Source organism: Phyllostomus hastatus, unplaced genomic scaffold, assembly GCF_019186645.2.
Source record: "Phyllostomus hastatus isolate PE091 unplaced genomic scaffold, TTU_PhHast_1.1 phas_contig_86, whole genome shotgun sequence".
Lineage (NCBI taxonomy): Eukaryota > Metazoa > Chordata > Mammalia > Chiroptera > Phyllostomidae > Phyllostomus > Phyllostomus hastatus.
In genome coordinates this window covers 89,861,769-89,881,086 of record NW_025333977.1, presented here as the reverse complement: position 1 = coordinate 89,881,086, position 19,318 = coordinate 89,861,769, and the positions used below count along the sequence as shown (strand labels likewise).

The following is a 19,318-nucleotide window of genomic DNA, read 5'->3' as shown; positions in this document are numbered from 1 at the left end:
TTTATTTTTTTAATATATTTGATTGATTATGCTGTTACAGTTGTCCCATTTCTCCCCTTCACTGCCCTCCACCCTGCACACCCTCTCCCACCCACATTCCCCCCCTTTAGTTCATGCCCATGGGTCAAAAGTTCTTTAGCTTCTACATTTCCCATACTATTCTTGCCCTCCCCCTGTCTATTTTCTACCTACCATCTATGCTACTTATTCTCTGTACCTTTTCTCTCTCTCCTCCTCCCACTCCCCTGTTGCTAACCCTCCATGTGATCTCCATTTCTGTGGTTCTGTTCCTGTTCTAGTTGATTGCTTAGTTTGTTTTTGTTTTTGTTTTTGTTTTAGGTGTGGTTGTTAATAATTGTGAGTTTGCTGTCATTTTACTGTACTTGTTTTTTATCTTCTTTTTCTTAGATAAATCCCTTTAACATTTCATATAATAAGGACTTGGTAAGGATGAACTCCTTTACCTTGACCTTATCTGAGAAGCACTTTATCTGCCCTTCCATTCTAAATGAAAGCTGTGCTGGATAGAGCAATCTTGGACGTAGGTCCTTGCCTTTCATGACTTGGAAGACTTCTTTCCAGCCCCTTCTTGCCTGTATGGTCTCTTTTGAGAAGTCAGCTGACAGTCTGATGGGAACTCCTTTGTAGGTTACTGTCCCCTTATCTCTTGCTGCTTCTAGGATTCTCTCCTTCATTTTTACTTTGGCTAGTATAATTATGATGTGCCTTGGTGTGTTCTTCCTTGGGTCCAACTTCTTTGGGACTCTCTGAGCTTCCTGGACTTCCTGGAAGTCTATTTCCTTTGCCAGGTTGGGGAAGTTCTCCTTCATTATTTGTTCAAATAACTTTTCCACTTGTTGCTCTTCCTCTTCTCCTTCTGGCACCCCTATAATTTCAATGTTGGAATGTTTAAAGATGCCATGGAGGTTCCTAAGCCTCTCATTTTTTTGAATTCTTGTTTCTTCATTCTTTTCTGATTGGATGTTCCTTTCTTCCTTCTGGTCCACACCTTTGATTTGAGTCCCAGTTTTGTTCCCATCACTATTGGTTCCCTGTACATTTTCCTTTAATTCAGTTAGCATAGCCTTCATTTTTTCATCTAATTTGTGACCAAATTCAACCAATTCTGTGAGCATCCTGATTGCCAGTATTTTCAACTGTGCATCTGATAGGTTGGCTATCTCTTTGTCACTTAGTTGTATTTGCTCTGGAGCTTTGATCTGTTCTTTTGTTTGGGCCCTTTTTTTGTCTTGATACTCCTGTTAGTAGCAAGGGGTGGAGCCTTAGGTGTTCTCCAGGGTGGGGCAACCCCGTGACTGGGTTGTGATGCTGTATGTGGGTGCGGGGTCCAAGAGGAAACAATGGCGCTTACTCTGCTCTCCGTGAGATTTCAGTCCCTTCCCCTGCTTTGCCCAAGCTAACTGGGCCTTTCTGGTGCTAATTCCCATGTGAGTGGGCTTGTGCACGTTCTAAGACCCTGTGGGTCTCTCCAACGCACTCTTCTATGAGGCTGAGAGTCTCTCCCTGCACCTCAACCCCCACAGGTGTATTCAATCAGTGTCCCGAGGTTCTATTTCCCAGCACTGGGACCCTGGTTTGCGAGGTCTGTCTCACTGCCCAGTTTTGCCTGGTTTATCTGCACACAAATGTTGGCCCAGACAGCCAGGCGCCTTGTGCGCAGTGTCTGCCTGCTGCAGTCTTGTGCTCGGGATGCCTTACACACCCAGGATGCCTTAAGTGCCTGGGTTGCATTATGTGTCTGGTGCCACTGCTCTTTGTGCCTCAACCCTTCTCCGCCCGGCTGCCCAACTCCGCCCCTCCTACCAGTCTGGATGAAAGTGTATATTTTAACTCCTTGGTTGTCTGACTTCCATATAGTTCAATTTTCTGTCAGATCTGGTTATCTTGTTTCTAAATTGTTGCTAACCTTATTTTGGTTGTACGAGGAGGCACAGTGTGTCTACCTACGCCTCTATCTTGGCGAGAAGTCAGTCTATCAGTTTTAATTCCACCAAAATTGTCCCATGAAACTAGAGTATGATTCTCCACCCATTTGCTGGACCATGCCCCCACAGAGCATCCTTGACTAAATGACTGATAGAAGTTGGATGAATATTTCAGCTCCTTTCCCCTTCTTGTGGTATAACTCTGAGACATACTATTCCGCAGTGAAGTTAAGCTTTGTTTGCTTCATAACACATCCTCTATTCATGTCCTTCCTTTTCTTGTCTTACTTTCCCACTCTGGCCTCCCATCTCATACCCCTGGTGTTTTCTAGGATGAACTCCCAAGAAAACCCAGACTAAGGCACAAAGACTAAGCAAACAAGTTATGAATAAAGCCTCCATTTATTTGTGTCTCATAATTAAATACTTTCCAATACTCATGCCTTAAGCATGGTTCTTCCCAAACTCACCATTTTTATGTGAATTGTAAAATTCATAAACCCCTACACATGTAGTTTTCTTACCACTATCCCCATATCATAGTAGCTACCAATTATGGAGTATTTATTAAATGCCAGACACAAGACTAAGTAAGCATTTTATGGGCGATTTACCATTGAAAACTCTTAGGCATTCTTGGTCTAATTACATATCTAGGTGAGAAAGAACCAGGAAGGGGGCAAGAAGAAGTTCATCCCAGTTTTGCATATAGGACACTCAGTCTCCAGACCTGAGGTGGCATTATATCCTTTTCAAAGGAACCTTTGCTCATTTCTTTCTTCTTCTTTTTTTTTAATCTTCTCTCCTTTTCCAGAGATTCTTGGAGACATTCTTGGAGAAAACTATAGTTGGCAAATACCCATTAATCACAATGACTTCAAAATTTTAAAAAACAATGAGAGTCAGCTGTGTGAAGTTCTCCAGAATAAATTCGGCTGTATCTCTACCCTGGTCTCTCCAGCCTGGGAAGGTAACAGTGAGTCTCTGCAAGTCTTCAAAAGAAGGCTGACTCCTTGGTTAGAGTTGTCTGTCTGGAAGGATAACCTCACCAGGCATGCTGTTGATGCTGTAGTGAATGCAGCCAATGAAGATCTTTACCATGGGGGAGGCCTCGCCGGTGCCCTGGTGAAAGCTGGTGGCCAAGAAATCCAAGAGGAGAGTACAAGATTGGTTTCTAGATTTGGTAAAATACCAGCTGGTGAAATAGCGTGCACAGGAGCAGGGAGGCTTCCCTGCAAACATATTATCCATGCTGTTGGGCCTCGGTGGGAGGAAGTGCATAGGGAGAACTGTATTTATCAGCTACACATGGCCATTGTACATATTCTGAATTTTGTCACCTCTGGCAAGCTGTCCATTGAGACAATAGCAATTCCAGCCGTGAGCTCTGGGATTTTCCGGTTCCCTCTGAATTTGTGTACACAGATCATAGTGGAAACTATCAAGAATTATTTCCAAGGTATGCAACTGACTGGGACTTTAAAACAAATTCACCTGGTAAGCAATGAGGACCCTACTGTTGCTGCCTTTAAAGCTGCTTCAGAAGACATACTAGGGGAGAACGAGCTGGGGTTCCAGGTGAATCAAGGAGCCGTCCTTCCTTTCAGTATGATGACGGTGAACAACCTGACTGTCCAGATTGTCCAAGGCCTCATTCATCTGCAGGAGGTAAGTCTTTGTGTTCTCTTGAACTGCCAAAGGGGATCCCTTAACTGTTTATTACCTACCAAGTATGTTTTGAGTATACACTATTCCAACCATTGTTTAATCCTGTTAAGGTTAAGAATATGGACTTTAGAGACAGACCACCTGGATCTGAATACTGGCTTTGCCGTATACTAGCTGTGTGATGTGAATCTGGTTACTTTATCTTTTGGTCCTCAGTTTCTTCATCTGGAAAATGAGGATACTAATAACAATATCTTAGAGTTGGAATCAATACATATAAAATACTTAGGCTAGAGCTTGGCACATAGTAAATATTTATAACAATTATTGCTATTATTCTTAGGCACCGTGCAGAAACAGAACAATTTTTGATTCCAAAAATTCTCTATTTGAAGAATCTCATTGTTAGATAAACCATCTGAACATTTCTGAAGCAACCTATCAATAGTAAACAAAAAAGTCTTAATACAACATGAATTCATAATATTTAAGAGTAGGTACACTTGTGATAAGAGTGGAGTGGATCAAGAAAGATTACTTCAGACAATGGGAGTTTTGGATCTGATCTCAGGTTATGATAGATATGAATTGATGGGAAGAGGGGCCTGGTTGTTAGAATGATCAGAGAGACACAGAGGAATTAATGGATAGAAAACAATAAGCTGGACCAGTCAGGAGACTTAGATGGACCTGTAAGTTATATTCTGAGTATATGGCTCTGTGCCAGGAGCCATGGAGAATACAAAATGTGAGCATTTAGCCAGGGCACAAAGGTTCCTAGGGCACAAAGGAGAGGGCCTTGGCAGGGAGGGAGAGAGTCAGGGGAACAGTGAACCTAGGTACTTCCGGGTTAGTGCAGCTCCCCTGCTAGGAAGAGAGCACCTTGAGAATGAGCATCATAGCTTGTTCATCTCTGTAGCTCCAGAGCCTGGTTTGGGCATGCTTCTAGGTGTTCAGCAAGTGACTGATGAATGAGTGAAGGGGAATTCAGGGAGCAGGGACTGGAACAGAGGAAAAGAAAGAATATAAGGCTGTATTCTTTTTTTTTTCTTAATCAGTGATATCACACCTGAGACTCTCCTCAGGCCACAGTCAAATATCTTAATCATAAATGAAAAAAAACCACTTACTGCCTGCAGGACAATTATAAAGAAGACTGAGAGAACCCCCATAAAATGAAATATTTATTTGATAAGTCATTAATATAGAAACATGAAAGTGGAAACATAGTTGAATAACTTACTTAACTAAACTTTTATCATATTTATTTAGTTCTAAGAACATTAGGAACCTTAAAATTGCAAAATGGGGCCAGTTCCCCCAAATTGTAAATTCTGACTGTACTTTCAAAGTAAAGCATTCATTAATATCTATGAGAAATGCCTAAGTTACCCCTAAAGGGAGCCAAAATCATCTGGATGATTTAGGAGGATTTGGGCATGGTGGGGGGGAAAGGATACAACCCTTTAAGTGCAGATCTTAGAGCTAACTATGTGATATTACTTCAAATACAGCCCATGTATATGTACAGTCTATTTCTGAAAGGACAGATGGGAAAAGCATCTGCCTGTAGGACAGGTGGTGAGTGATGGACAGATCTGAGGACCCCACCAAGGTGAAGGCTGACTTTTTTTTGTCTCACTTGTAATTTCTTTATTTACTAAATACCTTTAAAAAAAATAAGAGGTGGAAATTTTATTTCTACTCTATTTAAAACAAAAGGGAAAATTCACACAAAAATAGCAAAAGTGATGACAGTGAGGCAGAGAATGAAACTATTCATTAATAAAACTTAAAATAGCCCTGACCAGTATGGCTGAGTTGGTTGGGCTTCACCCCACAAAGCAAAAGGTCACGAGTTGCATCCCCAGTCAGGGCACATGCCTGGGTTGTGGGTTTGGTCCCAGGTTGGGGTGCAAACAAGAAGGCTGCTAATTGACATTTCTCTTTCATATCAATGTCTGTCTCATCTCTTTCTCCCTCCCTTCCTGCCTCTCTAAAATTAAGTTTTTTAATTTTTTTAAAAAATTAAAGCTTAAAATAAAGCAGGGAATGCTCAGAATATGGGAATATGAGGGGTATAAGCCAGCAAGAGGCTGACAGGTGTTTGCAATAAAAATGGTATCATCCACACACTTTACCTAATTACTGAATAGGATAATCAGACTGGTCAAATGATCACTCTTTGGAAATAGGAGTTTCTATCCATTATTAAATGATATTTTTGTGAATTTAGGATCTTCAAAAGTAATTTTCAAAGCTCTTCAGGAAATAAAGATTTAAAGTGGTCATTTAACAAAAAGCAATTTAACGAGCAATCCTGTCCATTCTTTCCCTTTTCAGACAGATGTATTTGTTGGTTTTGTAAATCCAAATCTTGGTGATGGAGTTGGTCCTGTGTCGGAATCATTTCCCCAAAAAGCAGGAAACAAAATGACAGAGGAGTTTACCAAAAAAACCCTTCAGACATCTAAGGATTCCCCGTTGGTACTGGTCACAAGTAACTCTAAATCACCTGGTCAATATGTATTCTATGTGTGCCAGCCTTCAGAATATTCTAAACAGGATCTGGTAAGGTCAAAATAAATATATCTTTATGAGCTTGATAGTCTATGTAGTCTTTGTTGAATTTCCATCGTGTCATTACATTCATGAAATATCATTGAGTGGTATAGTCCCTATTTTCTACCACTCCTGTGAAAGCCTAAAATACTGAATAATTCTTGTTGCCATAATAAATTATCTTAAGAAGTTTAATCTACAGTAATACTAACACGTCTAAATTTTAAGTGGGCATACCATAAACAGACATAGCAATATCAAGTCTGCATACCCATTTGCCGTGCCCTAAGTGGGCCTGGAATTCAGCCTCTCCATATTTCCCTCCATCTGTTAAATTCCAGGAGGACCTGGGATTTCCCTTCTAGCACCAGTCTAGTCAAATTAATTACTTATTGTGTCTTCCCACTGCCTTTGTCTATCTTTACTTTTTTGGTACTTTCTGGTTCTTTCTTGGTTACAATTTCTGGTTCTTTCTTGGCTAGAGGGCACTCTAATCCCAAATTAGTCTTTCAATCATCCCTACCCCTCAGTTTTCCAAGGTCGTTCCACAGACAACCTTCCTGTATTAATATTCAGTTTGGATGTTGAAATATTGATGCAAAGTTTTAAATCTGCCGAGTATACTAGCACTTCTCTAGGAGAAATTACATGACAGACCTTAACAACACTGAATAAATGGTGCTTACTTATTTTAACCTCTGCCTCCTTTATTAAACTCCCAAGACCTCTTTTTGTTGACCTGGAAGTGGCACATGAGTGGGGATAACCTACCTGATGGTTGGCTCTCTGACCTGGGAGAAATCATGGTGCCCAAACGTCCTGAATAGCACAAAAAGGACCCCTCATTTACTTCAGTTTCTTTAGTTCTTTTATTTTTCTTTATTTAACCTTATAGCTGTAATGGGTTCCCTGTAGAGTGGGCCCTTTCCTGCTCTCTGAGAAGGCATGGACATAGCTTTGAGGGGGGGAGGAGATTAGCATTGTAAACAATGAGCAGGATCAAGGGGTAAGTGAAGGGTTATTTTTTACTTAAAGGCTGATCTTAAAATTATATTTTTCCTATAGGTATTGAGAAACATAGTGAAGAAGTGCTTGGAAAAATGCCTTGAGCTAAATGTAACTTCCATTTCTCTTCCTCCTCTTGGGACTGGAAACGCTGGTTTGGGGAAGTATGAAGCAGCAGAGATTATGTTTGATGAAGTTTTAATGTTTGCCAAACAATGCTTTAAAAAACAACTAACTATAAAGTTTGTGATCCTTCCTGAAGAACAGGAGACATATGAGGTAAGTTAGTATCTTAGAAATGTCCTATAATTTATTCATTCATTCACTCATTCATTCTTTCATTTAACATCTGTTTAGTGTTTCAAATGTAAGACACGAGGCCAAGGTGTACTGCATGGTCATATTCTAATTTGGTGAAATCTAACTTCTGTAAATTGCCCATCTGAAACCTAGTAAAGAATACCGTTGTAGAAGGTATTTGGCTTTAACCCACCACCTAGCTTCACTCCTTTCCTTTGTTGGTACTTACTCTTCCCCATCTTTAAAGGTAAACAACTTCCTAGTTTCGATGTGGGGTCCTATGCTCCTCTCTCTACTTGCTTCCTTTAAGAATACAGCTGTTCTTAAACTTCTGTGGAGTCTTGATCCAACTGTTATCTTAAATCCTGCATATTTAAAACAAAGTCTTTAGCTTTTCCTCTCCAATCAATCAACTTCCTTGGGCAAGTTTAGTTATTTATCTGTAACTCAGTTTCCTCAGTTTTAACATGGGGATAATAACTACCATCTTATGGAGCTGTTGTGAGAATTTGATGAGTTAATACACGTAAACACTTTGAACAGTACCTGGCATACAGGAAGTCCTCCCTGAAGGTTGGCTGTTATATTAGCTACAATGAGCTGCAGTTCACTGAACGCTGCTGAACTGAATATTAACTTAAGTGAATTGTTATCCTTTTTCCAATTAAATAATAAGTTTTTTAACAGCAAGGGTATATCTGACTGCTTTCGCCATGACCCCAGTACTGCCCTCAAATTAATTTCTTACCTCATCTGTAGGTCACTTCACAGGGAAATCAGCTGTGGTCTGACACAGATGGAGGGCGTGTGTGCCTTTGTGTCTGAGTGCAGACATCTTGTGCCCAGCTTCTTTAGTTTTCACTTCACCTCAAGCTTTTTCTTGTAGAGTGGCCAGATCAGCTGAGTTTCTTTCATGTGAATAGGCCATTGATGTATTCAGCATAATTAGTATATACTGCTGTGCTGTTCTGCTTTTAAAGTGCCATCTCTTAAGGAGTTCATCATGTTAAAGGGACTTATTGGAGAAAAAGAAGATGATCAAAAATGTGAACAGTAAAATGACAACAAACTCACAACTGTCAACAACTGAACCTAAAACAAAAACAAAAACAAAACAAACTAAGCAAACAACTAGAACAGGAGCCGAATCACAGAAATGGAGATCACATGGAGGGTTTTCAGTGGGGAGGGGAAGGAGGAGAATGAGGGAAAAGGTACAGGGAATAAGAAGCATAATTAGTTAGGTACAAAATAGGCAGGGGGAGGGTAAGAATAGTATAGGAAATGTAGAAGCCAAAGAACTTATATGTACATGGACTTATATGTATTTGTTCCCCATGGACATGAACTAGGGGGAGGGGGGAATGCTAGTGGGAGGAGAGGTGCAGGGCAGAGGGGAATAAAGGAGAGAAAAAATGGGACAACTGTATAGTATAATTAATAACATATACTTTAAAAAATACAGGGCGGGGCAAAGTTTACAGTTTTAAGTATAGAAAACACAGTTTATCCTTATATTATTATTTATTAATTATTGTGTTATTTTCCATATGAACAACTGTAAGCCCACTTTTGCCCCATCCTGTATACAACATCATTTGAAGAGAGAGAGAGAGAGAGGCAGGGGGGAGAAAGAAAGATCTCATTGCTTTATTCTCACTTAATTGGCATTTTCAAAAAAGACTCTAATGATGATGTTAAGAAATACTAAAAAAGAAATGAGATGAGACAGCACCTTAAACTAGGTTTTGAAGACATAGGTTTCTGATTCTGCCAACAGCAACATTGAAGTGCTAGTACGACTTCCCAGGCATGTGTCTGGGTTTGGGTGTAAAGGGCCTTCTGAGTGCCTGGCCCAGAGAGTAGCTCCAAACATTAGTCTTTTTTCACGCTTCCCAGCCTGTCTCTATGTGGATGGTTGCCATTTTATCTCTTCACACAAGAAAATGGACTTATATTGGTTCTAGCTTGCTCTTTCCTGGAACAAGTATAAAGGTTCTTATTCCTTTTGCTGTCTGACCAGACACAAGGAAGTTTGTAGTGTTTGCTGATTTCCCCTGCTGTCTTCAAACTATCCATGTGACACCACTGAAGGCGGTGAATTGAGAAGACATGTGCACAATGGGCTCGTGAGCCAATGTTAGCCGGCTCCAGCATACCACTGTGTCTCACCTGCAGCTCACCTGCATGATGATGGTGAATTACCCAGTGAAGATAATTATTAGCTCACCTTCTTGACAAAATGAATCATCCTGTCCCTCAAATGAAGTTCACCTGTTCCCCCCAAGTAGAGGACTATAATTGGGCCTGTACAGGTTGCCCTGAGTATATCTTTGAGCTGTTCATGAAACATTATATCCCTTCAAGAGGAATTAACCACATCTTGAAAAGAAGGCTCATTCTTTCCAACCTACAAACAAAAATGTACATGGCAGTTCAACAAAAGTAGAAAGATCAACCACAGTCTGAGGGCTCCCCTAGGGCCCAATAATAAAAATAGCTGCCATCTATTGCATCAGCCAGGTACTGTGCTAAGAAGCTGTCTCATTCCATTCCCTACTCTAATCCTGTGATGAAGCCCCTGTTGTCATCTCCATTTTACAAACGGGAAAACCTATTAGCGCAGAAGTTAACATACACACAGTTAGTCAAATGGCCAAACGAAGATTCCAACCTGGGTCTGTCTGTCCCCAAAGCCTGTGTTCTGAACTACTAAAGAAAAACAAAAAATAACTTGAGAGATGATATGTCTTTCAGTTCTGTAACTCAAAGGAGAGGACTGTCTGACACAATAACTTACATTATACCCTGACATTGACTATCCCCCTTCAGGCTTTTTCAGTATCAACACAGTATTATATCCACATGGAAGTATGATGTGTGTGCATGCATATGTATACCTTCGGGCCTTCTGATAAACACATCTTTTCTTCCTAAATAAGTCTTTCAGTGAGGGGTGTGTGTTCAGAAAGATCAGAGGGCAGTTTACACATTTCTTCACAAAGGACACTACCTTGGCAAGTCCCTACATTTCAGAAAATGGATACGCCAGACATCCAGAGTTGTCCTAACTCAGGAATAGCAACTTACACTGAACTCACAATAAGGTGATACTTATAGTCACATACTGGTGAGTTTTTGAATTTATGAATGACAGTGAATAATTCCCCAGCTGACTAAAATACCTGTGTTCACCAGTATTTCATGGTTATAAGGGTCCTGGTTGGAGCTGAGTATCTGTGAAAGGTGATGGATAGTCATTCATTTGTTTTTATAACCAATATTTATTGCATATCTACCTTGTGCCAGACATTATGTCTCAGAATAAGGAACAGCTCTCCAGGAACACATTACTAACATCCCTCATGATAAGTGTTGGTCATTTGTGAACAGAGTTGGAAAAACTGCCAAATTCTTGCCATGTAGAGCCACTTTCCCAAACCTTGCAGGTCATCTGCTTGTTACCCACACGTTCTTCTTGGTTATTGGTACTGATTAAGTTACAGTCTTCTCCCAAATTCAATTCAAAAGGCTGGCATAATTGATTTTTCACCCTGCAACACATCCTGCCATTTAAAGTGACTTTGGGAGAAGGCAGATTTTTATCCATTTTGCATATGGCAGCTATTCTTAGTCTATTTATCAACAGATAATATAATTTCATTTGTTTTATTTCCAAGTTCTTCTATAGGGAGGATAGGGAAGTTCCCTGTAATGACCTTTCCAGGTACAAAATCTGTTAAGCTCAAGAACTTTTTGCTCTGGAGATAGCAGATGCAAATATGACTTATGAAAAAAGTATCCTACAAATTATGAAACTTTATTGTTAAAGTTCAGGCTCAAAACAAAATCTAGTTTTCGCCTCAGCATTTATCATCCTTACAATGAAATAATTACTGCCAATTGCATCAACTTTAAAAAAGGAAGACACTGGATATGGTGGTTCCAAATGCTAACAGAGATGAGTTTTTTTAAACAGACAAATCTTAATCCATAGACTGTCATATAATAATAATACAGCAACAACGAACATATTGAATGTTCACTATGGGCCAGATACAGTTAGGAATTGATCATTTATTCATTCTATGAGAAAGCATTGTGTATAACATTTGAAAAATGAATTTATGTTTTATTAATTACAAGAGCACCTGCCTTTATATTTGTCTTCTTCAGCGCCATATCCACAGCTCTAGGTCAGTGCCTAACATGCAATAAGCAGGGCATTAATATCTTTTGAATGAGGAGTTCCATCCGAGATGAAAGTGTAGGTAGAAACCCTTCATTTCCTCACACAACCAAAAGGAGGATAACAACCAAGCTAAAATAAACCAGAAGTGCCAGAAAATCAAATTGCATGGAACCCCACCAACCAAGGAATTAAAGAAAAAGTCAAACAGAACAACCAGACTGGTAAGAACCCATGGTGAGGCTGCTGACCACATGGACGGGGCTGGCTGAAGGCAAATCTGAGACTCAGAGCTGACTGTGGACTACCGCAGTTGCCGTGGTGAGAAAAACTCCCAGTTTCACTCAGGAGTCCGTTGGAAAGTGCGCTAGAGACAAGCAGGCGAGCTGCACTGTTCCCTCTCTGGCCCCTCCCACACAGGCAACACTGCAGTGCACCAAGGAGGGTTGCCTGCCTGGGTAATACCTAAGGCCCCGCACCCTTACAACTTAACAGGTGTCCCGAGACAAAAGAAATATGGCCCAAAGGAAAGAACAGAGGAAAACTTCAGAAAGAGAGCTAAATGATGAAGAGATAGCCAACCTATCTGATGGAGAATTTAAAGCCCTGGTAATCGAAATGCTCACAGAACTGATTGAGCTTGGTCAAAAAATGAAAGAACAAATGAAATATACCCAAAATGAAGTAAAGCAAAATATTCAGGGGACCAACAGTGACAGGAAGGAAACCAGGACTCAAAGCAATGATTTGGAACAAAAGGAAGAAATAAAAATCCAACTGGAACAGAATGAAGAAACAAGAATTCAAAAAAAATGAAGAGAGACTTTTGAACTTCTTTGACAACTTGAAACATTCCAATATCCAAATTGTAGGGGTGCCAGAAGGAGAAGAATGAGAAATTGAAAACTTGTTTGAACAAATAATGAAGGAAAACTTCCCCAATCTAGCGAAGAAAATAGACTTCCAAGAAGTCCAGGAAGCCCAGAGAGTCCCAAACAACTTGGACCCAAAGAGGAACACACCAAGGTACATCATCATTAAGTTACTCAAGATTAAAGATAAGGAGAGAATCCTGAGAGCAGCAAGAACAAGGGAGAGAGTTACCTACAAAGGAGTTCCCATAAGACTATCAGCTGATTTCTCAAAAGAAACCTTGCATGCAAGAAGGAGCTATAAAGTAGTATTCGAAGTCATGAAAGGCAAGGACCTACATCCAAGATTACTCTATCCAGCAAAGCTTTCATTCAGAATGGAAGGGCAGATAAAGTGCTTCTCAGACAAGATCAAGTTAAAGGAGTTCATCATCACCAAGTCATTATTATATGAAATCTTAAAGGGACTTATCTAAGAAAAAAAGATAAAAAATATCAACAATAAAATGACAACAAACTCAAAACTATCAACAGTTGAACCTAAAAGAAAAGAAAAACAATGAAAACAAAAACTAAGCGAACGACTAGAACAGGAACAGAATTAGAGAAATGAACATCACATGGAAGGATTTCAGTGGGGAGGGGGAAGAGAGGAATAGCAGGGAGGAGGTACAGGGAAGAAGAAGCATAATTAGTAGGCATAAAATAGATGGGGGAAGATAAAAATGATGTAGCAATCAGAGGACTTAAAGAACTTATATATACAACCCATGGACATGAACTAAGAAGAGGGAAGTTGGAGGGTTGGGGGGTGCAGGGGGGAGGGGGGATGAAGGGGGAAAATTGGGAAAACTATAATATCATAATCAATAAAAATACTTTAAAATGTCTTCTGAATGAGTGAGTCAGTGAATGAATGAATGAATGTTAATATGTTGCCTTGGAATATACTTTCTTTTGGCTTTTTGGAATAAACCAAAAGCCAGATTTTGGGTTTCCTTCCATTTTTCCTATACTTGTTTCCCCTACATGTTCTAATAGATTATGGTGCTGTACTTGCTGTTCCCCGCACAATGGTTGAGGTCAAGTGTGGTGTGTGCGTGCAGGTAGAGACAGGGATTTTCATGCTGATGGCTAAAAGCCCTGTTCTGTTCTATTTTGCTTCTTGTAGGTTTTCAACACTGTAATGGCAAAGAGTAAGTCCAAGCAGCAGCCTTTCAACAATTACACTGGTAAGAAATTCATGGGCCTAGCCGCAGCATCTCATACCATAGGCTCATTCTATTCTTGATCATCTAAACTCACAGAAGGAAGAAGAATAAAGAAGCCAAATTTATTTCATTGTGTTCCTGTCTAGATACCATCCTGCCCTGTATGTGACCATGTCTCAGTCCAGTTTTATATGAACAGAGCAAGGCTAAGTTGAATTAAGTAATCCACAGTGTGGATAGTTCATTTACAAATGCTGTCTATAATTTTTTTTCTAAAAAATAGTTCTGCCCTACAGAAGCTGACTTAGCCAGCACTCTTTCTCCTCTGAATGAGCAAACATCTAATAGAGGTATTCTTCAATCACTATAGAAAATATATCTTGTAATACCAGATAACAATAAGTGTATTAATCCAGTGCTATCCAAACCTGAGTAATCACTGAGATCATGACCGAAACTTTAAAAAGCAAACAACAAACAAGCAAATGTATGTATAGGCCCCAATCTGGATCTGGGCCAAGCATGTATTATTTTCAGTGTCCCCTAATCATGCTACCAAACCAGGTTTGGACATCACTGAGCTAAACCAGTCCTGGTTGTTGGGAGGTGGAAAACGTTTAACTTTGTCTTATAACTACCTTCCCTCAGTGGAGAGTGAGTGGACTGAGATGGAATTGCCTCATGACAACTAGGTTGTGTACATCTGAAATAGTCTTTTAATCTAAAGTATTCTGTAGACGTTAAGAACACTAAACATTCAACCAGCATTAGAAATTATTAGTATATTTCCCATTAAGGTCAAAATTATTTGTTCATACTTTTTATTGAAAAGTTCAGTTATGGATGTTCAGTGGTCCGGCAGGGCTGGAAGTGAAGGAGGGATTTTAAGAGTCCTGATTTGTGACTTTGCCTCTTATGAGCCTGATTTTATTTATCTGTAAAATGATCATGACAGACTGTTGCAAGGGTAGAGATTATGTGCATAAAAATGTTCTGTAAATTGTAAAGCATTAAATAAATGCCAGGGAGTAAATAATGAATGACAGAATGGACAAACTCCCCAAGTGGCTAAGAGATGGGAGAGACTGCAAGGGATCAAGTATGGCTTCATAGATGAGATGGTTCTAAGCTTGTCTTTGAGGATGCTAAGATTTTCAATGACCAGAGACGGGGTGGGGCTCCTAAGGTAGAGAAAACCCACTGAAGCAAACAAATACAGTGCATGTTTGGGGAACCACAATGAATCTAGAGAGGCTGGATAGGAGGAGTTTGGGGTGGGAATAATATGGAAAAGAAACATACAAATGTCTCTTTGTCATTAATCTGAATAATAAGGCCAGGCATTGACATTTATTTCTGTAATTCTTGGCGAGATCTGTAGAGGAATTATAGAGTAACATTAATAATGATGAATGATGATGATCTCAGGTGATCATTTGAGATTGATAATGATGAATGATGTTCATCTCAGATTATCAAGGACAATTTAGACTATTACATAAGTAAGTATTATTAATAATGTTAATAATGGCAAGTGGTGATGATCTCAGATTATCAAGGAAAAGTTAGACTATTTGGGAAGGTAATGTGGTTCCATTAGAAATGTCTAACTAATCAATAGTTAAATGTTTTGGTGTTAGAAGAATATCCTGTAGTGATCTGAACAATGTAGTTACCTAGAAGAACAATTCTTTCCTGATGATGATGCATAAATGAATTATTACCATGTAGTGTTTTTATTTTCTCCTAAAAAGTAGTAATAATGTAAGCTCCCCAACAGAACAAGGGTTCAAAAAAATGTATGCCTTTAAGAACCTCCCCCCCACACACACACACACTTGTAAGTGTTGTGTAAAACATTGGTTTTACTTTTTACTCAGGGGAAGGCCATCCTCCCCCTCTTCTAGGTCTTTCCTGATACTTTTTCATAGTTCCCAGTACCTCCCTACTACTATATTAGGTGAAAGATGCTAATTAGCACTACTGTCGTGGGATCATTCGCTGGGGGGCAGACGTGTGTGAGCGATAGAGTCACTGCCCACATCTGCTAGCTCCCTGGCTACCATTTACCAGTGCTAAAACCCTGGGCAAGTTATTTAATAACTCAGAGTTAGTTTCCTTATTTGTAAGATGGGGCTACTAATAGTACCTATCTCTCTGTGTTGTGAGGATTGAATAAAATATGTAAAGCACTGAGAACAATGCCTAGAACAGAGTAAGTGCTTGACTTAAATTTTCCCCTCAAAATATGTCACTGAGATTCATCTCTGTATCTAAAATTCTCTACTTTTCATTGCTATATTAATATTCCATTGTTGAAGGACCTAGGTTATTTCCAGTTCTTGGCTGTTACAAACAAGTAGGTGAACTTTCTTGTACACATCCCCTGATACACATGTGCCAAAGTTTCTTTAAATAATATAATTATAGAAATGGTTGCTTTGATTTTACATCTGTCGTGAATACATACGAGTCCCAGTTGCCCTATGTCCTTCCCAACACTTGAGGTGGTCAGACTTACAAATTTTTGCCAGCCTGGTGGGTAATTTTTCATATCCCTGGTTACCGACGGAGGGGACCTCTTTTCATACATATGTGGGCCATTTTTGTTGCCTCTACTGTGAATTTTTTTCCCAGCTGGCTACTGGGTTGTTTCTTTTTATTAATGATTTGAGGGAATTCTTTATATATTTTACATACTGCCTCACCTATGAATTCTCTCTCAGCTAGTCCATCCTCCTTCTCCCCGGCACCCCACCTTTTTTTTTCAATTTGGGTTCAGAGCCATCCTAATCCATCAGAAATTCTTCTTTATACATATCTTTATTCCTTGTAGAGGGGTGTTGTAGAAAGAGGTATATGTGGGTGGGTTGAAATCAAGTTGCGTTTCCTTTTCTGCTGGGATGTATATACTGTGTCTAGCAGCAGGAGCTGCTAAGGCCCCAAGGCTTGTGGAGATACACAATGCCCTGTCGCACACACATAAGATATAAATGGGAATCCCAGGTAGTAGAATTACGGGTATCTCCATCTTTCATTAGACTTTGATAATTTTCCCATTTTTTCAGTATTTTCAGTAATAAACGTATTATTTTATAATCAAATATATTTTTTAAAGAATTTTTACTCTCCAAGCTCTATGGCTTTAAGAGATGTTTGATTTTAAATCTGGGATTAGCAAGAGGTTAAGGAAAACCCCATTCAGTAGGAAATAATAGTTAGTCAACATCTGGAGTGAGATCACAAGGTGAACTCACCTGTGAATTGATGAGTGCAACACAGCAGGGGCAAGACATGATGAAGCCAACCCCTTATAAGCTAAACTGTATGCTCAAGGAAACTGTAAACTCTCTTTAGATTTCCTTTATAACCAGCACAGCTCTCAGAAATATTACGTAATTGAAGCTGCTACATCAGACAGTGGTGACAATATCCTGGGGTGGATACTAGCCCGGGTATATTGCTATGGTTTGCTTTAAAACCCACCTTTCTTCTGTGGTTGCTTACAATTGCCTTTTTCAGTTCCCCAAGGGACCAGGGGAACCAGAGAGACCCGAGAACATGGACTAAAAGCTAACTCTCCTGCCATCAATCTGATGGGACCTAACCAGGAAAAGATGGGTGAGGCCCAAGAGTGGATCCAAAGGATACTGACCCACCAGGACCAGCACACCATTGAGAATAGTCACATCCTCTACCTTGGGAAAGAGGAACATGACATTTTGGCTCAGCATCAGGCAGCCTCAAAGGTCTCTATCTCAGAGATTATCAATCCAGGAAAGGCAACTTTAGAGATCAAGGGAGCCCAGGCTGACCTCATTGAGGTGATTTTGAAGATTGAACAAATGCTGTGTGAAGTTCAAGAGAAAATGGCAAGAAAAAAGGAGCAAGCCCTTTGGAGCTCATCAAGTGAGTAACTTCCCATTAAGTTGGAAAGTCAGCCCTCCCAGCTGTCCTTTTGGGTGTGATTATGCATGTATGTGTGTGGGTGAGAGAGAGCAAACCATGCAGGTTCTGTGTTAGGCCATAAACTTTTATAATCATTTTGGGGCTGTTTCTACCAACAGGGTTAATTATTAGTAAATGAACACACACACACACACACACACACACACACACAATTGGATTTACTTATGATGACATAGATTGCCTAAGAGGCGGTTGCAGGGAAAGCCTAGGGTAATCCACTCCCAAGCAGTGGGGAAAAGTACCATCTTTAATTCTGCAGACGGAGCATTCAAGTGTAGACATTCCATTTGATTAACTAATTTCTTGAATTGAGTTTCATTGCATTTATTTGTTGCTGGCAGCCTTAGGAACCCTAAAATTACTTACTTTGGGCATTCTTACCACAGTAAATTATTAATTAGTACTGTTAAGTACTTGCAAGTATCACACATTTTGTGGGGCAAAATCCATCAGGATGACTAGAAATGAGGATCTGGGGAGATCCTTTTAGCATAGCCCTAGAGTTAAGTAGGAAATTATACCCTTGAAAACACCACCTTAGGAGACAGAGGCTTATTTTGCTCGTTTCTTCAACTAATGATTATTGCATCCATGATATGTACCAGGCATTGTTCTAGGTGCTGGGGATACAGTGCTAATGTGGACATTGTTTTCCCTGGAAATGTAATTGGCGGTACTGAGAAGTAAGCAGGGTTAGTTGTGAAAGAAGAGGGTAAGAGTGCTCCAGGGACACCCAGGGGAGGCACCCAGCCCAGCCTTGGATGGGGGGGAGGGTCAGGGAAATGCTTCTCAGAAGAGGTGTCATAAATGGAGAACTGAAGGATGAGGAGGAGTTAGTAAGGCAAAGAAAGAAACTTTTAAGAAATCAGACCATAGTGGGGTCTATGTTATGCAAGACTCTATAGATCACAGGAAAAAATTGACAGTTTTTCTTGAAACCAATGGAGAGACTTAAAGCAGTTTAAGCAAAGGTGAGGTCAGACTTGTCTTTTAGAAGGATCACTGGTTGTAATGTGGAGAATGGATTTAGAAATTCAGATGCAAAATTTAAAAGAACACCATATTTTCACTATGTGTTTATAAAAATAACTTGGGTAGAAATGATCAAAGTGAGTGGAGTTTGCAGTAACTATTGTATCCATATTCCACAGAAAACAACATCTAAAAACATGAACAAAAATAATATACAAACATGAGACCCAAGATTATGATTTCTACTTAGCTTTTGAAGTGTAATGTCTGTGGGTATCTAAACTAGCACTGATACCTCTCAAGACAAGAGACAAGGAAACACTGACCTCCTGTAAAGCTTGGGCATTACTTTAACTGCATTTTTAAGGTTGACCCATCCTCCCAGCTACCGGCAATTTAGTTATGTAAGTCCCTTGTTCTGCTGCAAGGTGGCATTTTTAGTGGTTGATGACTAAGCATATTATTCCACAGCAGTGTTTCAGAGGTTCATGCAGACTCATCCTCTCTTAATAAGATTAAAATCATCATTAACAAAATGGATAAATTTGAAATGAGCTATTATTACAGGGAACATCAGCTATCCGTCAGAATGATACAATTTAGAGAATAGATGTCAGGCCTCTC

The 19,318-nt window shown here is 39.8% G+C and overlaps 1 protein-coding gene across 2 annotated transcripts in view; it reads left to right on the top strand.

The window, feature by feature from the left end:
* Positions 1–19,318, top strand: part of PARP9 (poly(ADP-ribose) polymerase family member 9) — a 31,738-nt gene that overhangs the window by 5,852 nt on the left and 6,568 nt on the right. For both annotated transcript variants that reach the window (XM_045851084.1, XM_045851083.1), the window contains exons 4-8: positions 2,761–3,614; positions 5,958–6,185; positions 7,242–7,460; positions 13,714–13,774; positions 17,276–17,662. In XM_045851084.1, the coding sequence (XP_045707040.1) occupies positions 2,761–3,614; positions 5,958–6,185; positions 7,242–7,460; positions 13,714–13,774; positions 17,276–17,662 (1,749 nt within the window). The remainder of the gene's footprint in view (positions 1–2,760; positions 3,615–5,957; positions 6,186–7,241; positions 7,461–13,713; positions 13,775–17,275; positions 17,663–19,318) is intronic.